The following is a 24,872-nucleotide window of genomic DNA, read 5'->3' as shown; positions in this document are numbered from 1 at the left end:
TGACTCTTGTGTCCTGGCTCTGATGGACTTCTACCAGCCTGCATTCGGACGTGTACCTAGATAGACGTGAGCACTGAGTGGTATCCTGTCAGAATGGACAACGTGACGAGGCAACTTAATAATGCCACCTTACTTGGGAACTCCTGGTCTTCTCTCCGCACGCGGCAAGTTTCTGTGCCGGTGATTCCGTCATTGATATTCCCGCTTTCTCCCCTTACTCGTCTTGTTAATTTCAGATTCTCAATTAGGCTCGATTGTAGTTCAATTTTGTTCCCAGTCAGAATTAATTAACCCATCTCGGCCAGGATTGATGAAACAAAAATGAAACCCATGCGAGGAGCTTTCTTCGTAGTTGATTGTAGAACGGGTTAATCGGGAAACTGTGATGCTCATGGGCCCATTTAGGCAGGCAGGCAGCCGATCTATCCATGATACTACGACTGAACTGTGGTCTCCATCCCTCATGCACATTGTCTCCACTACTACCTCGTCCTGTACTCTGCGGTCTCCCTTGGCCTGTCCTACCGAGCACATACGAGTTCGCGCTTTTCTTTAGTCTTACAGGGTGGGGATGGAACATGAGCTGGTAACAGAGCTGGAGAGCTTGGAGTCGGACAAGAAGAGACAGACGACAGAGGAAGCTGTGCACTACTAGGTAGATGCAGTTTAATAGTTCGGCATTCTCTTCGACAATTTGACAAGCAAACATCATCCCTTAAGGAGGATGAGCACACCCATTTTGCTTTTAGCGCTGATTTGTGGAATACGGATCGCCCCGATGACAAACTTTCCCGCAGCTCATATCCTTCTACATGCGCCATAGCTTGTATGCAGTATTTAACTGCACACCATATCAATAATTCTCCTCATGATCGACCGGAAGATCCTATCCATAGGCTACTGCATGCTCAGAAAATCAGACTATAAAGTACAACAGAGAAAGCGAGATAAAAGCAAGGAGGAAGAAAAGCTGAGTTAAACCTCCCCGGTGAGTAAGCAAGCACATGAAACTATGAATCAGCTTTCCCCGGTGGGAGAGAAACGCACCAATGGCGGACGTGGCTTGCCAGGATGCTTGTCACACAAGGACGCTAAGGTAAGAATTGGGCTGGCCCAGTTTCCATTAGTGATCACCAAAGCCAAACACGTCCAGAGTACACGAACTTATCCACTTAGGCTACGAGCTCGCTCTCAAGTTTCAACTCCGACTCAACAAATGATAACAATATCATTGAAAACCTCGGACTGTGGCTTGATTTTCTGCCGTCTTCCCGCCCGCCGTTTCCCTCTTGGGTAAGTTATCAGCGGCTGAAGTCTGACCGGCTGACCTTTACTTACTCCGTACGTCGATGATATTACTGAGTGACGAATAACTGGTTTAGCATGAGGCCATTGCTTCAGATCTGACGGGGTGGACTTGCTTGTCTTACACTTCTACCTACCAATCTCTCATTTAGTTTTTCCACATGGGTGACTAATAATAGATGGGACTGTCATCCCTTTTTTTCCCCACGGCTTCATAGCAGGATGAACAAGCGTAGAAGATCCGGCCCATCGTCATCAAAGTACAGCGTAAGAGCAGTTGATACTGACATTCTTGACAAGATCATCCAAGGCTTAATCAAAGTACCGGTTTCAAAGCTCACTATGGAGCACAACCGTCGCCAGTCATCACCCCAATAGGAAAATGACTGGTCCATCACTATTGTCATTCCCTCGGCCATGGCCGATCGGGCGTTTGACCGGCAAGTGTCACTATTAGTCTGTCACCTCGGTGATTGATTACGAGATTACTACTCCGTAGTTACTAGCATGATATCTATCTGTTCAGGATATTACTCAAGCCCAGACTGTTCCGACTCTAATAGTTTACTAACCAAACCTTGGCATACAGACTACGAAGTACCTAATCACCCAATACTTACAGCACATGAATGTGGATAGATCTAAATACGCACTGGCAGGGTTCGTGAGACCAGCAAATTAACTCCTGGAAGCTGCAAGTCTGCGACAAACCCCTGCATCCTGCATCCACCGACGCCTACAGAAAAAATGGAGTCGATGGGCCTCGCCTACGCAGTTTAGCGGGTCGACCACCACAGCACGGAGACTCGAAGTACGAGGTCACCTTTGGCTTTGTTTTTCCACCCCCTCTCTTTTCATTTCATTCTTGTCTTGGCGAATCCATGGTATATTGTGTATATCGATCTCTTTAAAAGCTTTCTCGATTCCTGCTCTCAGTCGAAAGAATTATGATTTCTTTAGACAAGGGGAACACTACTCCGTAAGGTGGCTATCGTCTCCGTACGTAATTAAAGTTCGGTCATTTTCCTTATTTACTGGCAAGTCGTGCCACGTTCACTCACAGGAGACGCCAGAGATACAGCTGAGAGTTTGTGGCTGGAAAATTAGATTAAGGCTGCGTGCTTAGGCGGGTGGTTGTTTTTGGTGGAAATTGGGGAGTGTGACAGTGCGCTGTTAAGATTTCTGTGGTCTAATAAGCTTAGGGGCGTGCTTGGGTAAATTATCATGATTTTATTGTGGGTTGCCTAGCGCTTTACCAGTTACTAGTTAGTGTTTTTGACTTTATAGGTGTGCTGCTATTTGTACTCCGTAGAATAAGTAGATGTTTGTCCCTTATTTATGTACCTTAGTGAGGCCGTATTTAGGCTGTTATCCTTGCTTCCTTCTGTAGCTCGACGGAGCAGACGAGAGGTGAGACTTGTCTCAAGCGCTCCTTTCGAAGTCAATTTCGGTAAAGTTCTTGATGCTGAATTTTCAGATTGGGGCCTTGGAGACACATCTCTGTTCAATTGCTTTGACAATCGCTTACCCTTGGCATTGTTGGCCTGCTGCCCAGTCCTGGGCTTGACCCCCCCCTTTTCAAGTGGTGTAGTACAGAAGTTACCTACCATGCCCCGACAGCTCAGTCCGCCACTGACTGGATCGCTTCTTGGACCATATTATGTGCCAGAAATTGAGGGTTTTTCTCATCTGGGACAAACCGACTGTTGTGATCAACCTATTGTGCATATTTGATCTTCAAGATGATGTCAGATCTGCTTTCACTTTTGTCATAATCTCTCTAAACTTACCCCGGATAGTGAACCAAAGGATCAATAAGACCAATGGCATTTTCCTCACCTACAAATGGCCATAGCAAAGTCATGAGAAAGGGGATGGCCGATCCGCTTCGGTACGACTATGAAAGAACTGATGTGCTCCTTCCTACTTCGACAGTCGACCCAAGACGCCAGGAATGAATATTGCGTGGTGTGCCGCTATCCAAGACGAAATCAACGCTCTGTGGCTTGGGTATCATTTCAATAATTTAGCTCTATGTCCGAGAAAACTCTCTCAATCCATGCAAGGCCACGAGATAGCCACGTTTTTCTTGCTTGGCAGCTGCTCTCTTGGGACTAGCATTATGGATTATGGAGTTTACTCTTGGACTGGGTGAGGGTCAAACCTCGTCGAGCCGGCTTCAAACCATGCCAAATGCCGATGGATAACCCCGGAAACATCTGGGGTCTGGGGATAGTACAATAATCTGGGCCTGCTCCATAATGCTTTTGTTTATTCCAGGTCGATGAATTTCTCGGCCCGGACTCGGTTACCCCCTCGGTTCGGCGGAGCGGAAGTCACTTAGACTGGGAGGAATCACCAAGAACCAACCACAAGGCACAGGATTTTTTAATTTGAGGGTGTCATGATCCAAACACTCTCTGGGATCCACTCAGAACCCTTGCTTCTGGTTCTGGCAATGTCTGAACCCTGGACATCTGACTTTGGAGCTGGCGGCCCGGTGTTCGTAGCATCAACATGAGCAGCTCACAGCTTGGCTCCAGGTGGGGAATACGAAATGGTCAAAAAACTGGGGTAGCTGCATTTATCAGAATGGGTCCTTTTTTGAATCATCAGAGGACTATCTCCACTGTGCGAATGACGAACAAATCATTCTCTTCCTATTCTCTTCCTGAGAATGGAAAGAAAGGCGGGTTGTAAGCGGGGTCGACGATGCAATTGTCTGGAGAACCACCTGAGAAATGGACGCTGGTGGTGGTGGTGCACTAGACTGAGAGCATGACCTGGTTTTTGCTGCTCGGCAACTTTTCTGGAAGCCAAGCTTCTATCGAAGCCTGTATGTCTTGTTGGGGTACATGCCTGTCAAGTGACCTCTGTAGCGCTGTAGATCCGTGTCTCGCTTTCCCGTTGTTCAAAGCGATGATGTATCTACACGGTCGATCAATGAATTATACAGAGACGATGATCGACGGTGTCTAAAATCGCCCTTTTGGTGAATCGTACTGGAGAAAAGAAGCGGTCAGACTCCGTCACGATCCGGATGAAGTGTGGTAGGACCTATCGAAATCGTGTTGAGTTTATCTGGAGAGTCTTACCCGACGTCAGTAGTTTCTACAATAGCGCGTTTTGCTGGGTGATATCGGATTGACTATGAAATTGTCGATTCGTCTCAACAGACCTTGGGTCGGACTCTCTCATATCGACTTCGATAAGCTGAGCGAACTATAAGGAGAAGGGCAGTTGCCTGGGTGAGGAGCCTTTATAGAGTGATCAGAGGTTCTCTCACACTGAATTGAGAGATTAAATCGTTTTCTTGTATTCAATCGGTCAAAGGAATATGTCAAATGGCTTATATTGTCATCTCTGAGTCGAATGCTGATGCCAACTAGCCTCAGATATCTTGGGGATACTAATGTCACTTGATCAAGAGGGGGGCGCCGGACCATGGAGCTTCTTGAGGAGATCCTCATAGGAAAGCGCTTGGCTCGTCTCCAGGAGCATTGTCTGCTATGAGAGACAGCTCACTGCCAGGGGACTCGTTCCAATATCCTCCATCGAGACTATACCTGCATGTGCTCACAAAATGATGGACAAAAAGTTTCCGATTAACAACACGATATGCACGTCTTATCTACATCCTCATAGCTACTGCGACCTCTCTCCGCTTGCCGGGATTGATGCTGATATTGTCTTTATCAGTGATATCTCCTGTGCCATGCAAATGATTACCACCTGCTTCTTTCGGACAGATCGCCAGAGTCGGAGCATCTCTCCAGCCCACGCTTCTCCGGGTTATCATGGTCTCTGTCTCTTACGAGTCATCAATTCATTCCTCTAGGAAGTCAAATTGGACGAAGTCCATGTCAGTTGATGAAAGTTGATACCGACATGTCTATCAGTGTGGTTGTACCCTCCATCATCGTCAATCTCCAATTATTCATTTACGGAAGGTCATTGATGTGCCAGCCATGCTGTCTGCGACCGCGCTGATAACATGGGCACCCAAATGTAGCGAGAGTCACTTCTACAAGAAGAGTAGCAAGGATATTGTGCCGAGCCCTTGCTTCACGACCAAGGCTACAACTATTGGTTTTTTGCGCACAGTACTTGAAACTGGTGACTTGAGCATGGATACCGAAGCAAAGAAGCTCAGCTCTGCAGCTTCGACTGAGGCAGATGCCGCTTTAGGTTTCCTTGCCTCAGAAGGAACGGCGGCATTTACTGAGATTGTTGAAGAGAAGCTTGTTCGTAAGATTGACTGGACGATCGTACCACTTATGTGGGCCATTTATTTTCTCCAGTATCAGGATAAGTTTCTGAGTAACACAGACTCCTGGACGGTTTTGATTCCTCAGCGACTTACCCTACCCCAGTCAATTATGCCTCCGTCATGGGCTTGCTCAAGGATACCGGCATGCAGACGGACCAATTCTCGAAGCTGGCCCTAGCATTTTAAGTCTCTTACTTGTTCTTTGAGTTTGCGAACGGGTTATCTCATGTAATGTCTGCCTATCGCAAAATACCTTGGCCTCAACGGTAGGGACTCTCGCCATTAGGCACGTCGTCCAACCCTTACGGCTGTAGTGACGTTATGGGGACTTCTGACTACTTTGAACTGTGCTCCGCAGAATTATGCTGGACTCATTGTCCTCCGTGTCTTGCTAGGATGTTTTGAAAGCGCAGTTGCTCCGGCGTATGTTGCCAACCCCGGCAATCTCAATGTCCGAGTTCATTCTGACAGGTATCAGACTGATTCTGATTACTTCAAGGTGGTACAAGAGGAATGGCAAGGTGTATCTCTCGTGGCGGGGACCCTTGCTAACCTTCGCAAAACAGCCCAAGCGGATAGGTTTCTGGTATTTAGGTACTGGAACTGCCACCATCATCGGAGCTCTCGTTGCACACGGACTCCTCTTCTATACAGGTGGCTGCTTCCGGTCCTGGCAGATCATGTTCCTCATCTTTGAGCTGATCACCATCGCTGTGGGAATATGTTTCATGATTTTCCTCCCAGACAATCCCATGGCGTCCCGGCTGGCCCATGAGGAGAAACTGTTCGCGATTGAGAGTCTCCGGGAGAATCGGACAGGTATCGAGAACAAGCATTTCAAAATGTACCAATTCGTAGAAGTATTCAAGGACCCCCCGACCTACTTCATCGCCGTGATCGTGGCCGCAATGAACATCTCCAACGCCGCCATCAGCAGTTTCTCCGTGCTGATCATCAGAAGCTTCGGCTACACGACCAAGGAAACCGAGCTGCTCACCATCCCGGGCGGTGTGGTCAGCGTTATTAGCATTGTCACAGGCACATATCTGGCCGGTCGTTTTGATCAGCGATGCCTGAGCCTCATAGGGATCCTTGCCTGCGGACTCCTCGGAGGCTGCTTGATGGCATTCTCCCATGAGGAAACGAAAGCCGCCGAGCTAGCTGGCAACTATCTGACCACCTGTGTCGGGGCCGCTCTGCCGCTGATGTACTCCATCTCTGGTGCTAATGTCGTAGGCCACACCAAGAAAGTCACCCTGAATACTATCGTGCTGATGTCGTTCTGTCTCGGAAATATTCTAGGTCCGTTGACGTTCCGCACGGAAGACGAGCCAGACTATATGCCAGCGAAGATTGCGATCGTGGCAACGGTCTCAGTAGCGGTTGTTTTTTCTGTCCTGTTGAAGTGCTACTATATGTATGAGAATCGGCGTCGCGACATACAGGCCGAGGGACATGGTCCGGAGAACTCTGACTTTTTTGGATCTGACGGACAGGGAGAATCCGGTCGTCTACGGTATAGCATGTTCTGACAGCTGAAACTACAGTACAAACATTAGCACTCAATAATCCATCATTGATAATCGATTCTATAGTCTATATACACGATATACGATATGCAATGCAGTGGTATCTCTCTAGTACACCAAATAAGCAGAGAAAAAGGGAAACGGGGCATCACAATCAAGCCGCAACCTGTGTGGCCTTGAACTCCTCGCTGGGCTCGTAGTCAATGTAACCCTTAGGATCCTTGGGCAAATAGAAGAACTCTCTCTCGTACGGCCGAAGAGGGATCCCGGCCTTGATCTTAAAAGGCAAGTCAGGGTTTGACGTCCACGGACGACCAATACCAATCACCACGTCGTAATCCTTGTAGCGCGAGTCGACTGCCTCCAGGGCGGAGTCGGCCTTGTAGCCGCCAGCAATAATCACAGGACTAGCATGGCCATACGCCTCAAGGAAGAAATCCAGCTGATCCGTCGACTCGGTGTCCGCGTTGCCCGAGATTCGCGACTCCACAACATGCACATACGCCAGCTTCATCTCCGCCGTCTTCCGCGCCAGGTAGCTGAACTGCGGGACGGGATCCGCCATCCGCATCCCCTGGAAGCTACTCCAGGGACTGAACCGAATCCCCGTGCGGTCCGCCCCAACAGCGTCCACCACCGCGCGGGTCACCTCGAGCGCGAAGCGCGCCCGCTTCTCAACACTCCCGCCCCACGCATCCGTGCGCTTGTTCGCCGTATCCTGGGTGAACTGATCAATAAGGTACCCGTTCGCGCCATGGATCTCAACACCATCGAAGCCCGCGGCGATGGCATTGCGCGCAGCTTGCGCGTAGTCGCCAATCAGGGCGTGGATCTCCTCCTCGGTGAGAGCGCGCGGCGCAGGCGCCTTCTCGTTCGTGGGGACGTCGCTGCTAGACACGAGGTCGAAGCCGCCTTCTCGCTTGAGGACTTCGGGGTTGGCGACCCGGCCCAAACCCCACAGCTGCATGTAGATGTAGGACCCCTTCGCGTGCACGGCGTCAGTCACCTGGCGCCACTGAGCGATTTGCGCCTCGCTCCAGATCCCCGGCACGTTGGCGTAGCCGCCTGCGCGCGGCGAGACGAGCGTCGCTTCGGTGATGAGAAGGGTGCCGGGGACGACGGCGCGTTGTTCGTAGTGCTCCTTGACTATGGGGAGGGGGACGTGGTCGTCGTCCACACGGAATCGGGTCATGGGGGCCATGGCCAGGCGGTGGCCGAGCCGCATGCGCCCGACCTGGATGGGGGAGAAGAGTTTCGACATGGTGGTTCGTTGCATTTGGATCTAGGGATCACTCCGAGGCGTGATGATAGCGCAACTTATACTCTGTATGGTACTGATTGGGGCGAGGCAGTACGGGGAGGGAGGCCGTTGGCTTTTTATCCTACAAGCTCTGGAGAGCATTGTGCCTTGAAGACAACACTACAGAGGTTGTAGAACCCCACTACTTGATTTCAAATCACACCCCGATTCCCGAGGATTGGAAATCCAGTGGGGCAACCGAAACTCGGCGAAGGCTGCTTCTTAAAGAGAAATAGACAGTACATAGACTAAGGAACATTAAGGTACTTCCACATATTCGCCAGACCATGCGGCAGATACCTGCAATCGATTGGCCGTTGCAAATTTTCGCTGACAAATGCCTCGGACAAATCGAGTTGATCCGGTCCGATTGACACCTGAGGCGAAAAAAATTATAGATGCTTGTTGGAAGTGGGTGAATCAGTTCTTGCCTCAGGCGGTCAGGAGTCCATCCGATGCAGAGAGTTACAGGGTGATCCTATAAGACTAGAACAGGGCATGCTGTGCGTCAATGACACTGCTACATTCAGTCTAGGTTAAACAGAACAGGGAAAGAGTGTTACTCTGTCAAGTACATGCGGTATGCAATCAATTGGTCTGTTCGCCTAGTTTGGTGCCACACCGGGGAGTATTCTGATCTGCACAATCCAGCAAAGGGCATTGAGCGTCATAGTAATAGCAACAAGAAAGAACACATTGTCAGCTCTCCAGTTTCCGAGCTGTAGCTTCTAGCTGTGCATTGAAGCTTTTGATCTGGTCCAAGAGACCACCTTGAGCTCCGGGGGCGGTTGAGCTCACTGCTTCTGCAACGCTACGGAGCATAAACTCCAGGCCAACTGTGGGTGAAGCATCTGCCGATTCTGCGTCGTCAGCATCGGCGGATGCGCGATTCTGACTTCGTTCAATAGCAAGCTCGAGGCTATGCAAGGAATTGTTGATAGAAATGCGGGCCTGGAAACGTCAGCTACCAACCACACGCACATCGAAAACGTACTTATAGACTTCGGAACTAGGCCAAAGCTTACCATTCTCGCACTTTCCTCTTCCGCATGCTTGCTGCGCACTGCATCCATCCGTAAAGCGACCGCCTCTCTCTCTTTGCGGATTTGGTACAGCCGGCCTCGCAAGTCCATCATTTCCCGCTTTGCTTTCTTCAGCTGGACGCCGAGAACAAAGTTACTATCCAGCATCTCACTCAACTCAAAAAGCCGACCCTCAAGTTCTGTTTCGTAAGCCTCGACGGCTTTCTTTTTGCGGGTCCATTCCGCACGTCGTGCGGGATTGGTCTCATTGGCTATTCCGTTCTTAAGAGTAGTGAGTGTCTTTTCTAGTGTCTCTCGGCAAATCTGGCTCAGTACATCGGCTGGGTTGACGCCTCCTCTTCTGGGGAGCTTAGTCTTTCCCCTGGCGGCCAGTTCATCGGCCGAGTCTCCATCCTCGACTGGTGAATCAGGACCAGAAGGTCCTGGCGCCAGCGAAGCGACATTCACCAGCCGGTGGACAGTCACAGGTACAGTTTCACTGCGAGGTTGTCTAGTCCGCTTTCTCGTAGGTTTAGAATCCTCCGCGTCAACCTCTTGCTGTGTGATTTGTCGTTCTTCAGGCTGCGTTGCTGTGTTGTCATCCCTTCTCGATGCTAATGACGGTCTTCCACGCCGTTTCTTAGGCCGTGGAGAAGCCTCCTGAGTTGTTGGAGATTCTGCTCTGCTTGCAACCTCTGGTGCGGGCTCGGCCTCAGGTTGCAGCTCAGGCTTATGCTCTTGCTCCCGGCCTGGCTGCAGCTGCTCCTCTTGCGGAATTCTCTCATTCGACTCATCGGATTTGTCTTGCTCAGTCTCCACATGACGGGCCATGCCAACGCGTCCAGCACGCCTGCCCTTCTTCTTCTCGTTTTGTTTCACCGAAACTGATTGCTCAACGTCCTGGGCCCTTGCTGCAGTGTCGCCGCCATCCGTATCGGGTTGTGCTGTGTCCTGTCCGCGGCCTAAGCTGCTATTGGGGACAGCGTTCTCGGTATCAGGAGCATTCGGTGTGCCTCGGGCATTTCTGATACTTCTGCCTCGAAGTCTCTTGCTCGGGTCATCTGGAGCCGCCGTTTTCTCCAGTTCGTCACCTCCATTTCGCTCTGAGGGTTCACCAATAGCAGATTGCTTCCGGCTAGATGCCGGTGGCCTGCCCCTTGCTCGCTTCTGGCGCTGAGGCTGTAACTCCTTCATTTCACTAGCGATGTGCTGTTCACTTGGTACCTCTGGGGTTCGCGTAGGCTGCTGTGTGCCTTCGTCGGCTTTGGCTTGTTCTGGTGTCACCTGCTCTTCCACCGCCTGCTCTGCGACAGCTTCTTGCGGCATCAAAGAAGCTTCTGGTGGAAAGCGATTGTGGGGTTCTGACTCATGCCTGCTGCGCTCGGAGTTGATGGTATCCTGGGGAGGTGATTTCGAGCCGTTCTGTAGTTGTAGACCACTTCGCTTCACCGTAGTCTCTTCTGCTGCCCCATGAACCTCCGAGTTCTCACCCACCTTTGCCAGGGTATCGATCAGGCTGTTTGATGCTGACGGAACGGCGGGTTCAGCTACGTCTTCGGATACTTGTTCGGTGCTTCTGGTAGGTGCCGCAGCCTGTGGCTCATCATGAAGGCCTCCTTGTGCGCTTCTCGTCGTGCTGTCCGGCCGGGACTGTGCTAAACTCGATTCCTGGGCTGTGACGTCTGAATTCGCCGATGTCTGGGTAACTTTGGGAGATTCTTGAATTTCGCATTGTTAGATACTGTAATAAAATCATCAGGAGCCCTCAATAACATACCAATTTTTCTCCTTTTGCTGCTGCGCCCAAGTTCTAACTCCTCATCCGAGGGTATATCGAACATCGACGGTCGCTCGGGGAGGCCATTGCGCGCACTTCCTGGTGTCCGCTGGCCAGAACCTAGATTTCGAGATGAAGGTGTCTGTGCTGCTGATACCAGTGACTTAGCTGTTTCGCCTAGGACTGATGTTGTTTGTGAAGAACCAGCCGGTTCGGTGGCAGTAACAGTCGTGGCGGGTTGCGGCGCGGGTTCCGACGTGGACTCTGGGGGTGCCGAAGCAAGTCCAAATGAGAATCCGAAATCAATCGCTTTCGTTTTGCGCGTCCTACCAGATGAATCATGCAGTCAGCATCCTACTTTCTTCATCAAAGGCGAGTCGATAAAGTGATGCGCGTACGCTGCTCCGCGCTGTCGCATCTGCAGCCGCTCCTCTCGATCTGTCGCAATTGCATTAGTCTATCACTTCAAATGATTGAAACTGGAAGCATACTGGAATTCATGATGGAGAAGCGGCGCTGTTCAATGTGCGTTTCGACGCGATATACTGTAAGTGAAGCTCGAATTCGAGCTTTGTTGTTGTTTGTAGAGCAGCTGCATGGAACTGAGAGAGGGAACTACATTGACCCAAAACGGTTTGGCGGGGAACTGAGATGAGGCTCATATTATCGGCTTCGTTTCCACATCTCCGCAATCCTACTGGTTACCTTTTGTCAGAACTCAGCTATTCTTGAATTGTCTCTTTCTCTACTGTATAAAACTCGCAACCACTGACGATATCAAGTACGATGGGTTGGTTCTGGGGCAGTTCGAACCAGGATGATCCGGTCAAAAAGCTTGATCCGAGCCTCAGAGAGTACCTTGAAAATGAAGCACCAGCAAAATATGTGCCTACGACATCCATTCCTCCAACGCAAGAGCCTTCAAGGAAGTTAGATCTTGAAACCCAAGCACAAAACACATGCGCAGCTACCGAAACTAGCGAGCCCTCGAAACCCTCCGTTCCCTCCGCTTCACTTTTCCCCGATGGCCGGTATGCCCATCTGTGGAAAACCTACAAGCCTCCTCAGGAGGAGGACGGATCGGTAACCAAGGGCGCAGAAAGGGTGATTGAGAAGTACAAGAAGCATAATGACACTGTGCACCGGGCAGCCATGGAAAACTGCGCATTGGAGCATGAAGCCTTGACGTTATGTTTCAAAACCGGTAACTGGCAGAAGCGGCTGCAGGCTCGTGTGACTTCCTGCTCGGAGGAAAATGCAACTTTCTCTCGGTGTTTCACCACTCAATCAGTGAGTACCGGAGTTATTACTCCAGATCTTCTTTCGTGGGCAGTGCGTGCTGATACCGGCTCAGAAATTCCTCCAGGCATTAGGCTACGCAGCTTCATTCGATTGGGACGAGGAGAAAGAAGAACGAATTCAAATGCATGCGGACAAATTATATCACCAGATGTTGGATTATGAAAAGCGAGTCGCAGAGTGTCGGGCGGCCGGTCAGGAACCACCGCCCCTCAGGTCGCTCTTTAACCCGCAGGCGAAGCCCCAGCAACTCAAATCCAACGATACCCTGGGTAATCTTGAGGTCCCCGGTGTTGAGCAGATTCCGCCCGGATTCAAACCGTCAAAGCCACTGGAGCAACTTACACCCCATGAGAGGGAATTGGAGATTCGGGTACACAACGCGCAGATCGAACAACAGAAGATGTATGTGCAAGAGGCCAGTCCGTTCATTAAGACACACGAGGATGCACGTTTGAAACGGCGCGAGAAGGCTGTCAGTTGGTTTGGAGAGACGATTGGTAAATGGGTTACATGATAATCAAGAACTTCGACAGGTTTCCTCCCTTTCCTTGTATTATTACTCTTGCATTGCTGGAGCCGTCCCCGTGGAAAGATGTAACGTTATGGTTTAGCGAGTTGTTTGGCGTTCACCATGGGATGTGGAATGGATTAATCTGTTTTTATACTTCTCTTGAAACAAGCTCTATCTATTAGTGGTAAATACCTGATGAAGAGGGTGACATATTCTCGAAGATCTAAAGAACTGCATCTCAATATGCAGAGTACTGTAGACCCCTTGGTATATTTATAATATATATATGGAGCGATAGAGACTGATTATCGCGCGTATCGTGACTACACTCATCATGGCTTCAGAAGGTCAAAGTCGAAGGTCCTAACAGCCAATATTAGCATAAAAAACTTGCTTGCATATGCATCCATAAAGAAAGCCCGATTTGGTTAAAATGGAAGATGTGCTGCGATTCGCCGAGCGCGTCCGAGTGAGACACGAGGAAGCGACACGGGCAATCGACGAACAAGCCATCATCTACCAACGACATCACCACTCGACGACAGCTGCCATTGTTTTCAACCTCATTTGCGTCATTGGATGATTCGGGATCCCCTATTCTCTTTCATTCTCCCGTTGCCCTTATAAGCAAATACTGGCTGTCGGAATTGTCTTCGAACTCTTCGCTCCTCGATAAACGGAACGTCTGATTATTGTTCCAGTTTCTCCGCAGTAGCTGCTACTGTAACTTTACTAACTACACGCACCCTCACGGATTTCCAGCTTCGAAAGATACTCATTTTGACACAATTTCGACCGTCTGAACTACCCTATTACGAACCATATCCTTCCTGAACGTATCTGACAAAGACGTTCTGGGGCATTGAGCTTCTGTGCTCACCATGAAGGCTACGCCGTTGCTCATCGCGTGGCACAACGACAATGCCCCAATCTACTCGGTCCATTTCGACCCCAACGGTAAAGGGCGTCTTGCTACGGCTGGAAAGTACGTCTGAATTAAACTCCTCAAAATTTGTGTCAAGGCGTTGCTAATGTTTTCTGTCTAACCTAGTGATAACAATGTCCGAGTATGCTTCCAACCACCTTCATCTCCTCCTCCTTCTCCCTCCCTCTCTCGCTCCCTTCGTCGTCTCTGACCTCGAATTACTAGCTGTGGAAAGTCGAGTCTATAGGCGAAGATCGAAAGGTGACCTATCTAAGCACGCTTGTGAAACATACACAAGCTGTCAATGTGGTCCGCTTCAGTCCGAAAGGTACATACGCAGGGTTGTCTATAACGAGATGACAGTCTTCTGATGTGTTGCTCTAGGCGAGATGCTGGCGTCTGCAGGAGACGACGGCAACGTGCTTCTCTGGGTCCCGTCAGAGCTACAGACCCAGCCTGGGTTAGGGGAGGATCGTTCGGACGACAAGGAAACGTGGCGTGTGAAGCATATGTGCCGGTCCTCCGGTGCTGAGATCTATGACCTTGCCTGGTCTCCAGACGGGGTCTTCATCATCACAGGGAGCATGGACAATATTGCTCGAATATACAACGCGCAGACTGGTTCGTTCAATTCTCATCGCCTCTACTAGGATTCGTATCCCCATCATGAGGCTAAAACCGAATACTTGCAGGGCAAATGGTTCGGCAGATTGCGGAGCATTCGCACTACGTTCAAGGAGTGGCCTGGGATCCTCTGAACGAATTCGTTGCTACTCAGTCATCGGATCGATCTGTCCATATCTACAGCTTGAAGACAAAGGATGGCCAATTTACGTTAACGTCTCACGGGAAGTTCCTCAAAATGGATCTTCCAGCCAAACGTATCTCGTCCAGCAGCCCTGCTCCGCCTGAACTTTCTATCCGATCCCAGCCCGCATCAGGCAATTCCATTGCCATTGCTTCTCCCGCTACCTCGACTCCGGGTACACCATTGACCTCTCATTTGCCTATGGATCCTCCTCCGGTATCTCATAGTCGCCGTTCTTCATTTGGCTCATCCCCGTCGATTCGCCGCTCTGCGTCTCCGGCACCCTCCCTGCCGTTACCAGCTGTTAAGCCTTTAGAAGTAGCGTCGCCAAACGTCTTGGGTGGTCTCACGATCAAGAACGCCAACATCTATGCCAATGAGACCTTCACATCATTCTTCAGGCGGCTGACTTTCACCCCTGATGGAAGTCTGCTGTTCACCCCAGCTGGCCAGTACAAGACCACGCATGTTCCCGCCACAGACCCAACAAAAACCACGGATGAGATTATTAACACAGTATACATCTACACCCGTGCAGGCTTCAACAAGCCCCCTATCTCTCATCTGCCGGGCCATAAGAAGCCCTCCGTTGCAGTCAAGTGTTCTCCAATTTTGTATACGTTGCGCAAGGCTCCTCAGCCTGCCCGACATATTACACTGGATACCTCCTCGGGGGAGGAATCCTTTGCGTCTCTTCCTGAACCGGTAGTTTCCACGAAGCCGACGCCTGACAAGCCTTCCATGGAGCCTCCTTCGACTCCTTCTGCGAGCGAGTCGTCTAAGACCAACACAGTGTCCAAAAACGCCGAGAATGAAGGAGCTTCTGCTGGCCAGAATCCGAGTCCGGTTTTCTCGTTACCTTATAGGATTGTGTACGCGGTGGCTACGCAGGACGCGGTTCTGGTATACGACACGCAACAACAAACTCCCCTGTGTGTTGTGAGCAACTTGCATTTTGCGACATTTACAGATCTCACATGGTGAGTTCTATGTTTTTTTTGATCTCTAATGTGTTCGGTACGCTGACAAAAACAGGTCGGATGACGGCTTGACTTTGATAATGAGCTCCTCTGACGGCTTCTGCTCAACGTTGTCATTTGCTCCCGGAGAGCTGGGCCAGCCGTATACACCTCCAGCGGGAACAGCCCAGCATCCTGCGAGCGCTAGCACCACGTCCGCGAATCAAGCACCACAACCATCCCCGGCCAATAATCCCTCGCCGCTCAAGTTGAGTCAACCTTCTCTGAGCTCGTCACCGGCCCAGCCAGCCGAAGTACCTCCAGCGAGTCCCGCACGATCCAACTCTGTCTGCTCAATGACCACACAATCTCCCATTCAACAGGTAACTGCTCAGCAATCGGGGGATTTTGTGGTCAACAATCCAACACCCACTCTAGGATCAGTGCCGCTTGTGACTGCTGCCAACTCGGCTCAACCCCCAATTCTGCCATTTACTACACCACCTCAGACACCGATGTCTGCAGTCGCGCAAAGTGGAGCAAACTCTGTGAGCAACAGTGTTTTGGGGAAAAGAGACATCAGCGAGTCAGAGAAGGAGGACTCAAAGGACCAGGGTTCGGTCCCGGAAGTACAACAGCCGAAGAAGAGACGCGTGGCCCCGACTCTTATTTCGGCCGGCACAAACTCCAATCCTCCCTCCTCTTCATCTCCGAACCATGAAGTCTCATAATGCCGGCTTTGGCGGCTGAGCCTTCCTTGAGCAATTAATTATAGCCTACTTAGACATTGACGAATTTGAGTTTTCGGTTGGTCGTCAACTCAATTCCAAATGTCAGTGTCCATGCACACCCCTAATGATTTATGCTACATCTACCACTTCTCCTTGCTTCCATTCATCTAACTACGGCCCTTTGTTTTTCTTATATTCTGGCTTGGGGAGTCTGGCCGCCGCATGCCTGGGTGTAGGGTTGGGTCGGGCACTGTTGTATCTTTTTGTATGGCGCGATGTAATTTCACCTTACATTCCGAACCAATTCGAGTTTTGCCGTGACGTTGATTCTTCTCGGTATATCTTTTGTCTGACGTTACATCAGACGGCTAGGTATATCTACGCTGCAGGGAGAGGGCGAGATGTCCGCTCTTAGGGGTTTTGTCATTCGAAGCAGCAACTTAGCGTGAGAAGTGGCGGTTGAAGGTTCTGTTCATTTATACCTCCTGCTTGTTGCTTTTAAACGTAACCAATGTACGTGAATGTGGTATTATCCATCTGTGGTCATATCGCAGTCAACCAGCTTCTCCTTTACGAAAGAGATACTAGCATACGAGCGAGGAACAAAATAAGGATGTATATTAGTCTGTCTAAGCGTCTAGACGCAGTACTCTTTAAAATCCACGTGTATCCCTCTTTCGGAAGAATGGAAGTAAGGCTAAGGTACAAAGGAAACAGGAGCAAGAAATCATGTCGTCATGTCGTAGGTATTATCGTAGCAGAAATTCAAGAAGGTTAACTTAGGGGCATTGCATTGCGTCTTGGGTGTCACCACCGTCATGAGGAAAGGGCGGAGTTGTCACCATTGACAGGAGGTTCATGGCCGTTGGCAATATTCGCACCATTCACGCTCGAGGAAGTCAGGGTGTTGACAACGTCCGCGATGCTCATGCCGGTGGGAAGAACTGCCGTGGCCTCTGTGGCGTGAGAGCCCACGGTGACCGTGGTCACGTCCGGAATCATATTTTCGCCCTGCAGACGGTTGGCCCAGCGGAAGAGCGCTTCGTCCCCGCGGGAACCGCCAGTCACGAAGAGGAAGTCCGGGGTTTCAGGCAACTGCTCCAGGATAGACTCTGCGGCCTTAGCCTTTGTGATGTCTAAGGGTTCGACGCTGACTGATCCATCTGAGAGGACGACGCGGATGGCCTCGCTGCCGCGGGAGCCGTTGATCATGTCAGCAAGGTCGGAGGCCTGCCGGGAGGCGATCTCGGGATCTTGAGCATTGTTGTACCAGAAAGTCAACAGACACCGACGTTCTTCCAAGACGCTACCGTCTGTTCTTTCCTGGTAGTATTGCATAACTCGACGGATGCCGTTCCTCCAGTCCTTCGCCCTCTCCATATCCACGAGTGGCTTCCACTGAGTTGTCCCAATTTCCCGCTTGAAGCAACCGTTCTCGGCGATGTATCCGATTCTATCGGTGAAGCTTGCAAATTGGGATTCGATCTGCTCCGGGCTTTTGTTGCTGGTGACGTAGACGAGGTTCTTTGGATCGCGGAGAAGTTCTTCAAGCAGCGACGGTGTGCTGCCAGAGGCGACGGCTCCTTCGCCTTCAAGGAAGAAGAGTCGCTTGGTTGCCTTCTCGTATGACTCCTTCAGTGCGGGTACAGAGAGTGTCGCGACAAGGCTGAGTTCGCGGGACAATTGCGCGCTGTGAGCTTCGGCAAGGGCTGAGATAAACGAATTGCACCACGCTACGGCTGTGTGAGGCGCCTTCTTCTTGAGCAAGAACTCCCAGTTGTGTTGCTTCTGTTCGGGCGACATTCCCAGTGCCTTGTTAATCGCATCTGCAACTTCTCTGTAGTCCCACGGGTTGACAAGAAACTCGTGTCCATGAAAGATCGAAGCACTGCCGGTAAATTCGCTCAGGATCAGGGATCCATGGTATTGCGGCGTCACTTTGCCATCCTGGCAGTGGATGTAGTCCTGACTTGTCAAGTTCATACCCTCTCGTAGACTTGTTACCATGAAAATCTCCGCCACGCTCATTAAAGCCAAGAATTGGGAGTAACTGATGTCTTGACTCAAGAGCACGAGCGGCTGGTGTGTAAGCGTCGAATACTTCGAATTTATCCTCGTTGCAATCTTTGAGATTTGTGACTCTAGTTCAGGCATCTCAGATGCTGACGCTATCTGGATGAGAACAACCTGTGTCTATCAGTACGTCGACTCGTAGGTCATATAGAATATGGACACTTACGTTTTCCCTCCACTTGGGATACTTCTTCAGGAACAGTTCGTAGGCCAACAGCTTCTGCTTGATCCCGCCCGGTACATCCAATCGATCCCTTGCAACAATTAGGTGCTTACCGCTGTACCTGGAAGAAATATTCGCAATCCAGTCCTTTACCTCGTTGGTCTGGCGTAGGTGGTCCAGGGCGTTGGCGTCGATTCCCATGGGAATACTCTTGACGCGGACAAATCGATCTTTCAGTTGGACGCCGCCAACGGTCACTTCTAAACTGAGGAGACGGCTACAGGTTTGTAAAAAGTGGTGACAGTACTCCTCTGTCTGGAAGCCGACAAAGTCAGAGCCCAGAAGACCATTCAGTAGTGCATCTCGAGAATTCAAGCAGCGGAACACCTCGGAGGATGGGAATGCAGCATGCATGAAGAACCCAATCTCTGCCTGGGGTAACCGCTGTCGGAGCATCTGTGGAAGAAGTAAAAGATGATAGTCATGGATCCAGATGCTATCACCAGGACGCCATCGAGCAGCGATAGTGTTAGCGAACGCTTCATTGACCTTGACATACTGTCTCCAGGAATAGTCGTCGTATTCAGTGTGTCGGGGGCTCTCTTGCATCTGATAATGGAAGGCTGGCCACAGAACTGAACGGCAAAAATGGGTATAATGGCCGTCGAACTCGCTATCGCGTACGAATACCGTCAACGACTCGTACTCGTCTTCGAGTGTCTCAGAAATGCTGGCGCGTGTCGTATCCTTCAACAAGTCGGTAGGCATGCCTAGTGTGCCCACCCACATTTTGTTTGTCAGGATACCGGCTTCTGCGGCTGCATAGACCGCATTGCGCAGCCCACCATTGCCTTGTTCTGCCGCCTTGACAACCCAGTCATCAACAGAGAGTAACGCACGGGGACTTCCATGATCCTCCTCAGAATCTGGAGTCTCTAAAACTGAATCACAGAACTGGCCATTCAGGTCATCCCCGGCACCTGAGGCTCTTAAGATTGACGGTTCGGGATGGACTTGAGCCGTGGATTGCGGCTGATTGAATTTGCGGCTCTGACCCCAAGAAATGGTTCTGGGTTCGCTAAGCCCAGGGCCGTTGGGATCGTCTGCCTGGGGGATCTCCCCCGCTGACCGAGAGACATACGGTTTGAATATTTTTTCGTCATCTGTAGTTGCTCCCGGAGTCAATGAGAGACTGAGCGACTTATTGTGGCGTCTCTGGCGGGCCTCTGCCAGCCGACCAATAACACGGTCGTCTATAGCAGTTTGGCTGAGAGATGACTTGCGACGAGCGTGTCTCAGCTCGGTGGCTTGAAAGTCAATGGTATATGGAAGGAAGCTAATGTGGCATGTCAGATTATCACGGCCGCTAACCATCTGAAGCTAAGTGCATGTAAAAATTGAGGGGCACAACGTACAGTGAGGCGATGTAGACCGTCATTGAGTCTGATGGAAGGAGGAGAAGCCTGAAGACCTCTCTGACACCTCAAAGAACTGTTGTATCTGCAGTGTGTTCAAGAGTATTATTAGAGCCAACCACTAATAGGGGGGTAGTTATTTCAAACTGGAGGAAATCAGGCCAAAGAGGTAAGCAGGTGATGTATGGAGAGGGGCGCTGCGGACCAAGGGATGAATCGTGATGATGGATGGCACTGATTGTTTTACTAGGTTGGTGATAATGATGGAAGAGAAGAGTGGTGTCTATATGTTTATGCGGGTCACTCAATCAGATGCATCCTGAATTTCCCGGTGACATTTAGACATCCTCGCAGCATCTTGAATAAAGAATAAACAAAGGGATCATGACGTTGTTGATTGGACCATGGAACCTGCGTGCTTAGACACAGGCATATGATGGGACAGGACAGAACATTCTGGGCTTTTCTTGGGTAGGAGAGGGACGAGAGAGTGGTGAAATCTTCCAAGCGAGAAAGAGAGTCGAACCGAGTTTACTGGTAAGATAGAAAAGAACTCAAAAGCGCCTGACAGAAACCCCGAGACAAGGAGGGGGGGGGGGGGGAGTGGTTCTCCGGACGCTTCTGTGCCTTGGGCATCATAATTAATATCATCATCTCATCTTCATCCAACTGGACGGCCATCGATATGAGGGGTTTTCCCCTTGGCTTACCAGTGGACGATAAGGGCTATGGCCTTGATTGATTTATTCCTGCCTGCCTTCATTGACTATCGAGTCTGTCTCTAGATATTATTGCCATACCTGATCGAGGTACCTACATGAAGATTGAGACCTCTCAGGGTGTGAATGTGCATGACCTGCATACTTTCCTGTCAGATGTGATATGCCATACATTCAACGGCCTGAGGTAAGGTAACTCTCTGACAAAACCGGTTCGAGCAGGGAATGGTCCAATGGCAGCGTATTTCCTGTCTTGAGTGCCGGGCAGATCCGTACTTAGGCAATCTAGAGCGCCTAGGGGGATTGGGGGACTAATAATGTATGGAAGAAGTCTCATATCTCGTTGGCAGTTCCCCCACTATGGTTAGGGATCTTTCGAGACAGTTCGATAACAAGAGTCGCGAGTCTGGAACACCCCACTGCATCAAACTGCGATGTCCCTGTTTTCTGCTTGCTGGGAAGCACATGGAATCGTCCTACTATGTATGGTATGATGTAGTAGACTTTTTCCCCTCTGCTATCCTCGAAATGAAGAATTACCCATGGTTTATCAGGAAGTACTAATCCTCAAAAAGAATTGTATTGATGGAACTTAAGGTTGTCTTGGAGAGTGCCCCTCCTATACCTCTCTAGTTTGGGCGACGAACACGAAAAACGTCACCGCTAAAGGGTAGCATCACCAGCTTCTTGACTGCTAGGCGCTTTTCCAAGTTTTTCTTCTTGCTTCTTCCTTTCTTGGTTATCTTCGTCACATTAATGATTCAGTCTCTAATATCATTTCAATCTATCATATCAGCACTACCTAGATATCCCAGTCGCATCTAATCCTATCACCTCCTTTTTCCCCCAGACTGAATGCAGCTTTAACCTTTGAAGCGGGGCTTCTGTTTCCAGGTCGGGCACCTCTTTGCGAGATAGCTACGAGTTCTCTCTGTCATGTCGAGCACGAACGGGTCGGAAGGCGACCATCGCCTCCTGATTGTCTCGAATCGCCTCCCCATCACAATCCGACGGTCGGAAGGAGGAAAATATGAGTTCTCCATGTCATCGGGTGGTCTGGTAACTGGTTTGAGTGGTCTGTCGAAAACAACCACTTTCCAGTGGTACGGCTGGCCAGGTCTGGAAGTTCCAGAGGATGAACTTGGATCGGTGAAAAAGAGATTGAAGGATGAGTTCAATGCGACTCCGGTTTTCATGGACGACAAGTTGGCTGACCGTCATTACAATGGGTTTTCCAGTAAGTGGCCACCACCAACAACCTATCACAGTCCGCGCCTGGCGGTGTGCGAGCGACAACATCAACAATCCATTGCTGACTGGAGTATTCAGACTCGATCCTATGGCCCCTCCTTCATTACCACCCCGGCGAGATCGTTTTCGACGAAGGCGCTTGGGATGCCTACCGTGAGGCCAACCTTCTATTCGCCAAAACAATTGTAAAGGAGGCGCAAGACGGCGACCTGATTTGGGTACAAGACTATCATCTCATGCTTCTTCCAGAATTGCTCCGCGCGGAGTTACGGGCGGCGGGCAAAAAAGCTAACAAAATCGGCTTCTTCCTGCATACACCTTTTCCCAGCAGTGAAATATACAGAATCCTACCGGTGCGAGGCCAGCTTCTGCGTGGTGTGTTGCACTGTGACTTGATCGGCTTCCACACATATGACTATGCACGTCACTTCTTGAGCAGCTGCTCACATCTACTGTAGGTCTCCTCAATATCCTAATTGTACTCCACGATAGTTGCTAATGGCGCTCTATAGAGGCTTGGTCACGACTCCGAGCAGTGTCAAATATGAAGGCAGATCCGTTGCCGTAGGCGCTTTCCCTATCGGAATTGATCCGGATAAGTTCACCGACGGTCTGAAGAGCCCCAAAGTGCAAAATCGCATCGCAAGTCTCGAGAACAAGTTCCAAGGCACCAAACTAATGGTCAGCGTTGACCGCTTGGACTACATCAAGGGTATCCCGCAGAAGTTACATGCTTTGGAGGTGTTTCTTCAGAACCACCCGGAGTGGGTGGGCAAGGTCGTCCTTGTTCAAGTTGCCGTTCCCAGTCGACAGGATGTAGAAGAGTACCAGAACCTCAGAGCGGTGGTGAACGAGCTCGTGGGACGTATCAATGGCAAATTTGGTAAGAGAGACCCCCTTGCTCAAGTGCGCTGATGTCACATCGCTGATACCCTCACCCAAACAGGTACTGTGGACTACATGCCTATTCACTTTATGCACAAGTCGGTTAGTTTTGATGAGCTCATCGCCCTGTACGCTGCCTCCGATGCCTGCGTTGTCTCCTCTACCCGAGACGGGATGAACCTGGTATCATTCGAATACATTGCAACCCAGCAGAAGCGCAAGGGTGTTTTGATCCTTTCCGAATTTGCAGGAGCTGCTCAAAGTCTCAACGGCAGCCTCGTTGTCAACCCTTGGAACACCGAAGAGCTCGCTAGAGCGTATCATGAGGCTGTTTCGATGAGTGATGAACAGCGCGCCCGGAAGTTTGAGAAGCTTTACAAGTACATTTCCAAGTATACGAGGTTCGTATTTAACTCTGCGAGTTCATTACCATTATGCATACTGATTGCGTGCAGTGCCTTTTGGGGCAAATCGTTTGTGGCAGAACTGCTTCAATGTTCGTCATGATGTGATGAAGGCTATTCCTTTCTTTTCCTCCTTCTACTCTCCTCTGGGGTATGGATTCAGGGGTGGCGAACTGTCCTTGGACAATGCATAGCGATGACCAAACAATAAAGGTAAAATAGAATAATAGCGATAATAGGCAACGAGACACGAAGCAAATTTTCGTTGTGAGGTCTTCTCTTGGCTTGTGTAAACTTAGGGCTCCATCAACTCAAGACATAAATGTTCCAATGCCAGAGCGAAGTCATGCTGAAGATCCCTCGATATCACTAGCATGAATCCTGCCTTAGGCAAAGATAGACGCATTACTAGGACTAGGGATCGAGCATGAGATCATAATGACTTTGCCAGACATTTTTAGGAAGTTAGCATATCAAAACACCCAACTCTCTACCCCGCAACTTGACAATAAGTTTGAATCGACAGACCGATCATTGCAATAGTAATTCAATAGTATCTAGCTATCCGTATTGTGTACTGATCTTCGTGCTTTGATCCTTACAAGTTACTGTGATCGACGTCAGGTATGTAAAGCTTCCTCCAATTGTGACCTCAGCTTTCAGACATGAGCTACTCACTTATCGTGGCTTATCCGTCTGGCTCGCTGTTTGGGACTAGTGCTAGTGGCTCAGTAGTCCTGGCGCAGTAAGCCAGTAGAAGAAGTCCGGAGCCTCATACGACGGTACGACCTGCCTGACTTCGTACTAGGTCCCTACACAGTTGGATGTGTTCAAGCAAGGGTAATGCATTTTTATTGGTTGTTTCGGGCTTGCTTCAGTATGCGTTAGTCGGGTCTCTGCAGGATCAGCTATTATTATTGTCCCTCATACACCATGATGCTGTACCTCCAGCTCCTCCGAAATTGAAGTCTAGACTCAACTTTGGAGGCGCCTTCGATCATTCCTCTCGAGACGTTCCAAGATCACCCAAAATCAACAGAAACTGGAATTTCCCAAGGTCTGCATGCAAAAAAGCGAGACTGTCCCAGAGTGACCCAGACCAAGGACAGGCATTTGCCAAGCCCCCTAGCTCAGGGTCTAGGGCTCTCGAGTCGAGAAGTTTAGAATCTCTGACTGTCATGCGGTCGATATCAGAAACCGGTTTAGCCGGGTGGATTCTACGCGCCACACTAGTCGGATCTTGTCTAATGCCAAGACGGACGCTTGCGCGTCTCCGCCACCATGTTTCTCTCTCCTAGGGATAGGATACGGTCATCCTGTAACACCCGGTGCTTGTGTCTAGGCTCTTCCGTTGTGTTTTTATTCCCCGAGGTGCTGGGGAAGGTGCTGAGAAAGGGTGCCCTGCTCCGTGGATTGTTCAGGGTCCCGGGGACAATATTAAAAAAGGTCGAAAATGAATCATACCTTCGTCCGATACTAACTATGTTGTTTGCGCTTGACGCCTGGGCCTGGGCGCATACCGG

The 24,872-nt window shown here is 50.2% G+C and overlaps 7 protein-coding genes across 7 annotated transcripts; 4 read left to right on the top strand and 3 right to left on the bottom strand.

Moving 5' to 3' along the window:
• Positions 1-2,273: 2,273 nt before the first annotated feature.
• On the top strand, positions 2,274-7,107 carry AFUA_2G04070 (putative MFS transporter; the record flags this gene model as incomplete). The annotated part of the gene is made up of 2 exons (XM_744446.2): positions 2,274-5,584; positions 6,075-7,107. The coding sequence occupies exons 1-2, from the start codon at positions 5,274-5,276 to the stop codon at positions 7,105-7,107; spliced, it is 1,344 nt and encodes a 447-aa protein (XP_749539.1). The 5' UTR covers positions 2,274-5,273.
• A 151-nt stretch (positions 7,108-7,258) lies between these two features.
• On the bottom strand, positions 7,259-8,380 carry AFUA_2G04060 (alkene reductase; the record flags this gene model as incomplete). The annotated part of the gene is made up of 1 exon (XM_744445.1): positions 7,259-8,380. The coding sequence occupies one exon, from the start codon at positions 8,378-8,380 to the stop codon at positions 7,259-7,261; it is 1,122 nt and encodes a 373-aa protein (XP_749538.1).
• A 299-nt stretch (positions 8,381-8,679) lies between these two features.
• On the bottom strand, positions 8,680-11,863 carry AFUA_2G04050 (uncharacterized protein). Its single transcript, XM_077804072.1, has 5 exons — positions 11,695-11,863; positions 11,602-11,641; positions 11,204-11,529; positions 9,430-11,144; positions 8,680-9,355 (listed from the first exon to the last, which is right to left on the bottom strand). The coding sequence occupies exons 1-5, from the start codon at positions 11,702-11,704 to the stop codon at positions 9,104-9,106; spliced, it is 2,343 nt and encodes a 780-aa protein (XP_077660236.1). The 5' UTR covers positions 11,705-11,863; the 3' UTR covers positions 8,680-9,103.
• Positions 11,864-11,889: 26 nt separating this feature from the next.
• On the top strand, positions 11,890-13,370 carry AFUA_2G04040 (uncharacterized protein). The gene is made up of 2 exons (XM_744443.2): positions 11,890-12,493; positions 12,558-13,370. Exons 1-2 carry the CDS (start codon positions 11,990-11,992, stop codon positions 13,017-13,019), a joined length of 966 nt encoding a protein of 321 aa, XP_749536.1. The 5' UTR covers positions 11,890-11,989; the 3' UTR covers positions 13,020-13,370.
• Positions 13,371-13,377: 7 nt separating this feature from the next.
• AFUA_2G04030 (uncharacterized protein) lies at positions 13,378-17,052 on the top strand. Its single transcript, XM_077804071.1, has 6 exons — positions 13,378-14,001; positions 14,068-14,083; positions 14,167-14,269; positions 14,326-14,562; positions 14,634-15,729; positions 15,785-17,052. Exons 1-6 carry the CDS (start codon positions 13,898-13,900, stop codon positions 16,437-16,439), a joined length of 2,211 nt encoding a protein of 736 aa, XP_077660235.1. The 5' UTR covers positions 13,378-13,897; the 3' UTR covers positions 16,440-17,052.
• A 203-nt stretch (positions 17,053-17,255) lies between these two features.
• On the bottom strand, positions 17,256-20,671 carry AFUA_2G04020 (trehalose-6-phosphate synthase; the record flags this gene model as incomplete). The annotated part of the gene is made up of 4 exons (XM_077804070.1): positions 20,296-20,671; positions 20,091-20,175; positions 18,679-20,011; positions 17,256-18,626 (listed from the first exon to the last, which is right to left on the bottom strand). Exons 2-4 carry the CDS (start codon positions 20,111-20,113, stop codon positions 17,256-17,258), a joined length of 2,727 nt encoding a protein of 908 aa, XP_077660234.1. The 5' UTR covers positions 20,114-20,175; positions 20,296-20,671.
• A 7-nt stretch (positions 20,672-20,678) lies between these two features.
• On the top strand, positions 20,679-23,938 carry tpsB (glycosyltransferase family 20 protein). The gene is made up of 5 exons (XM_744440.2): positions 20,679-22,046; positions 22,139-22,514; positions 22,573-22,943; positions 23,007-23,346; positions 23,401-23,938. Exons 1-5 carry the CDS (start codon positions 21,746-21,748, stop codon positions 23,450-23,452), a joined length of 1,440 nt encoding a protein of 479 aa, XP_749533.1. The 5' UTR covers positions 20,679-21,745; the 3' UTR covers positions 23,453-23,938.
• The last annotated feature ends 934 nt before the right edge of the window (positions 23,939-24,872 follow it).

This window comes from Aspergillus fumigatus, chromosome 2, assembly GCF_000002655.1.
Source record: "Aspergillus fumigatus Af293 chromosome 2, whole genome shotgun sequence".
Lineage (NCBI taxonomy): Eukaryota > Fungi > Ascomycota > Eurotiomycetes > Eurotiales > Aspergillaceae > Aspergillus > Aspergillus fumigatus.
Note: the sequence above shows the minus strand (reverse complement) of the source record. Positions and strands in the feature narration are given on the sequence as shown.

Coding starts and splice junctions, on each gene's coding strand:
- AFUA_2G04040 (XM_744443.2), top strand. CDS start 11,990: ATGGGTTGGTTCTGGGGCAGTTCGAACCAGGATGATCCGGTCAAAAAG. Junction 12,494..12,557: donor GGTGTTTCACCACTCAATCA/GTGAGTACCGGA, acceptor ATACCGGCTCAG/AAATTCCTCCAGGCATTAGG.
- AFUA_2G04030 (XM_077804071.1), top strand. CDS start 13,898: ATGAAGGCTACGCCGTTGCTCATCGCGTGGCACAACGACAATGCCCCA. Junction 14,270..14,325: donor GGTCCGCTTCAGTCCGAAAG/GTACATACGCAG, acceptor GTGTTGCTCTAG/GCGAGATGCTGGCGTCTGCA. Junction 15,730..15,784: donor ACATTTACAGATCTCACATG/GTGAGTTCTATG, acceptor TGACAAAAACAG/GTCGGATGACGGCTTGACTT.
- tpsB (XM_744440.2), top strand. CDS start 21,746: ATGTCGAGCACGAACGGGTCGGAAGGCGACCATCGCCTCCTGATTGTC. Junction 22,944..23,006: donor ACGTATCAATGGCAAATTTG/GTAAGAGAGACC, acceptor TCACCCAAACAG/GTACTGTGGACTACATGCCT. Junction 23,347..23,400: donor TACATTTCCAAGTATACGAG/GTTCGTATTTAA, acceptor GATTGCGTGCAG/TGCCTTTTGGGGCAAATCGT.
- AFUA_2G04050 (XM_077804072.1), bottom strand. Junction 11,145..11,203: donor CAGCAAAAGGAGAAAAATTG/GTATGTTATTGA, acceptor GCGAAATTCAAG/AATCTCCCAAAGTTACCCAG. Junction 9,356..9,429: donor AAGAGGAAAGTGCGAGAATG/GTAAGCTTTGGC, acceptor TGACGTTTCCAG/GCCCGCATTTCTATCAACAA.